At 39.9% G+C, this 3,213-nt stretch overlaps 1 protein-coding gene across 1 annotated transcript in view; it reads right to left on the bottom strand.

Moving 5' to 3' along the window:
* Positions 1 to 311: 311 nt before the first annotated feature.
* The window catches only part of LOC119407908 (leucine-rich repeat-containing protein 24-like), a 10,776-nt gene continuing 7,874 nt past the window's right edge, over positions 312 to 3,213 (bottom strand). The window contains exon 7 of the mRNA XM_037674738.1: positions 312 to 716. Within this exon, the coding sequence (XP_037530666.1) occupies positions 312 to 716 (405 nt within the window). The remainder of the gene's footprint in view (positions 717 to 3,213) is intronic.

Genomic DNA, 3,213 nt, shown 5'->3' on the forward strand with positions numbered 1-3,213 from the left:
GACCTCATTATCGTCTTCCTGGTACTAAAGCCTTTCTGATGTCCGGTTCAGTTCAGATGCAAGTCCAGACTCCACCGTGAGCTCAAATCTGCCCTTCAGCTTCAATCATTGTCAGTCACAACGTCTGCTAAAAGTTCAGAGCAGGTCATCGGCTCGGTCCCAAGTGTAAACGTCTCTGAAGAACTTTGTACTTCTGTTCCTAATCGATAGATTGCAGTCTCTGGAGTTTCTTTAGAGGGGAAACATACTGAATATTTGTGAAGAATCACACATGGAAAGCCTCTGTGTTGGCAGAGCAGCCTCTTCTTCCTTCAACAGTGGATCTCGTAGGCGATCTGCGACTCCATGAATACGCTTGTGTGGTTCAGAAACTCTTCAGCCTCTGATGTGATTACAGGTTCTGCTTCCCCTCCTTCCCCCGCCATCCTCTTTGTCATCTGTATGCCACTGTCCTGCAATTGCTGCTGTTTGATCAGGACAAGAGTTGGGTTTGTGGACAGTCCTGGCCCCACGGAGAGCATTTGACTGGAGGTGTCCAATGGTGCGTGGCAGCCCAGATTAGTGGTTGAGATATCTGTGAGTGAGGCAGGAGGAAGCACGGGTTTGGCTTTGTTGAGTACATACATTTCATGGCCTTGCTCGTCACGGTACTCTTCCAGCTGGGCAAAGATGGTGGGCCCATCTGAGTAGTCATTCACGTACAGGATGCTTTGTTCCTGCTGGTTAAAATTCACCGTCACTTTTGGGAAACAAAAACAACAGATCTAAAAGGTTCACACTTTCCAAATACTCTGTTTCATTGTAAACATAATAAAATCCTAACTCACTGTTTTGGTGCCACATTTTTCTCAATACTGTATTTGAAGGAATAAAATAGTATTAGTCACTCATATATTCTGATGTTAAATTGAGATCTGCCTTCTCCCTGTAGCACAATGTGTTATGTAACTTTGTGAAAGGCTATTCTTCAATTCTAGCCAATTATGTTTATGTTTTGATAACACCAATTCAAAACAAAAGTCATCTCATGGCACTATACAAAATAAGCATAAAATACAAGTCCAAATTATAAACCTAATACAGATCCGGATTAAAATCTAGTAGCGAGATAAAACTTAGAGAGCGCAGGATAAATGTTCATTGTTATGCTGATGATACTCAGTTATATTTATCCATGAAACCTGATGAGTTCAATTGTTTACTTAGATTACAAGCTTGTCTCAGAGACATAAAAACATGGATGTCTTTCCTCCACTTGAACAATACTGTAATTCAATTCAGTTCAATTCAGTTAATTCATATAGTGACAAGTCACAACAGAAGTCATCTCAGGGCACTGTTTAAAAACATTTGCATACATTATAAATGCCAGTTAGTAAAAGTTATCTATCTAAGCAAGCCAGTAGATTGCGTTAAACCTTCTGTTTGTCACAGTCTCCCATCCGGAGCGAGCACAAAGGCAACAGTGGAAAGGAAAAACTCCCTTTTTATAGGAAGAAACCTCCAGCAGCCATCTGCTACAACAAGCTGGAGTTTAAGAGGACAGGAAGGAGAAAAAAAAAGAACACAGAATGGCAGATGCAGGTGTACCCCCTATTGGAAGAAAGACGCAAAACACCTGTTAAGGATATAAATAATTAAAAATAAAAAACAGGTAGAGTAGAGCAAGTAAAGACAGCAGCAGAGTGAGGAAATGTGGTCCATTTTTCCTCCAGTAGTCAAAGCCTATAGCAGCATAACTAAAGGATAGCTCAGGAAACCCAAGTCGACCCTGTCACTCAACCTTTATTTATACAGGTTAGTCTCATTGAGTCACGAGGACTCATTTTCAAGAGAGACCTGTCCCTAACTATACCCTAACTAGGATTTTGCAAAAAGGAAAAGCTTAAGCCCAGTCTTAAAAGTATACAAGGTCCCAGCCTCGTGGACAGAAACTGAATGTTGGTTCCACAAGAGAGGAGCCTGATAACTGAAATACCCCATTATTATGACTATCAGTGTATTCAATAATAAGGCAGACAAAAAAAAATCTGAGAATTCAGACAAAAACTGAGAATAAGGGCCTGGTGAACAATATATATGACAACTAGTAAAAGTGGCTTTTCTGATTTTCGTTTTGTATGAGAAAGACTGAGGTACAATGACTCAAAAGAATTAGAAAGATTAGTTAAAGAATAACTAATAATTGGTTTAGCATTGTTCAATATTCCTGACTGAAATATAGCAGCTATTCCTCTACCTCGACCTGTTGACCACAACCACTATCGCTGAAATTAGAAACATCTTGTCCCAAATTGATGCAGAAAAACTGTTCCATTTATTAATTCTAGACTGGACTGTTGTAATTCTTTATTATCTGCATGTCCAAAAACCCTTTAAAAAGTCTTCAGTTGATCCAAAATGCTGCTGTTAGAGTTCTGATGAAAGTTACAAGGAGATATCATATCTCTCCAGTTCCAGCTTCTCTATTAGCTCCCTATCAGAATTTAAAATCTTCCTTCTAACAAGCAATGCTCTCAACAACCTAGCTCCATTTTATATTAAAGATTTTATTGTTCCATATTTTTCCAACAGCGCTCTTCACTCTCAGATTGCAGGTTTACTTGTGGTTCCTATAGTTTCTAAAAGTAGAATGGGAGGCAGAGTTTTCAGTTATCAGGTCCCTCTCTTGTGGAAACAACTTCCAGTTTCTGTCACCTGGTCTACTTTTAAGACTAGGTTTAAGGCTTTCATTTTTTATAAATCCTAGTTAGGCTTGACTTGGGTTCCCTGAACTATCTCTTAGCTCTGCTGCTATAGGCTTAGACTGCTGGAAGACAAACTGACCACATCTCCTCACTCTGCTGCTGTCTTTACTTGCACGACTTTTCATGTTTGTGTTTGTATTTATTTCCATCATTATGTTTTATTTGTCTTCGTTCCATAGAAACTACACTTGGACCATAGGACCCACACCTGTACCATAGAAACTTCACCTGGACCATAGTAACTACACCTGGACCATATAAGCTACACCTGGACCATAGAAACTACTCCTGGACCATAGTAACTACACCTGGACCATATAAGCTACACTTGGACCATAGAAACTACTCCTGGACCATAGAAGCTACACCTGAACCATAGAAATTATACCTGGACCATGGAAACTGCACCTGGACCATACAAGCTACACCTGAACCATGGAAACTACAACTGGAACATAGAAGCTAC

This window comes from Nematolebias whitei, chromosome 3 (assembly GCF_014905685.2).
Source record: "Nematolebias whitei isolate Nwh7 chromosome 3, NemWhi1, whole genome shotgun sequence".
Classification (NCBI taxonomy): Eukaryota; Metazoa; Chordata; class Actinopteri; order Cyprinodontiformes; family Rivulidae; genus Nematolebias; species Nematolebias whitei.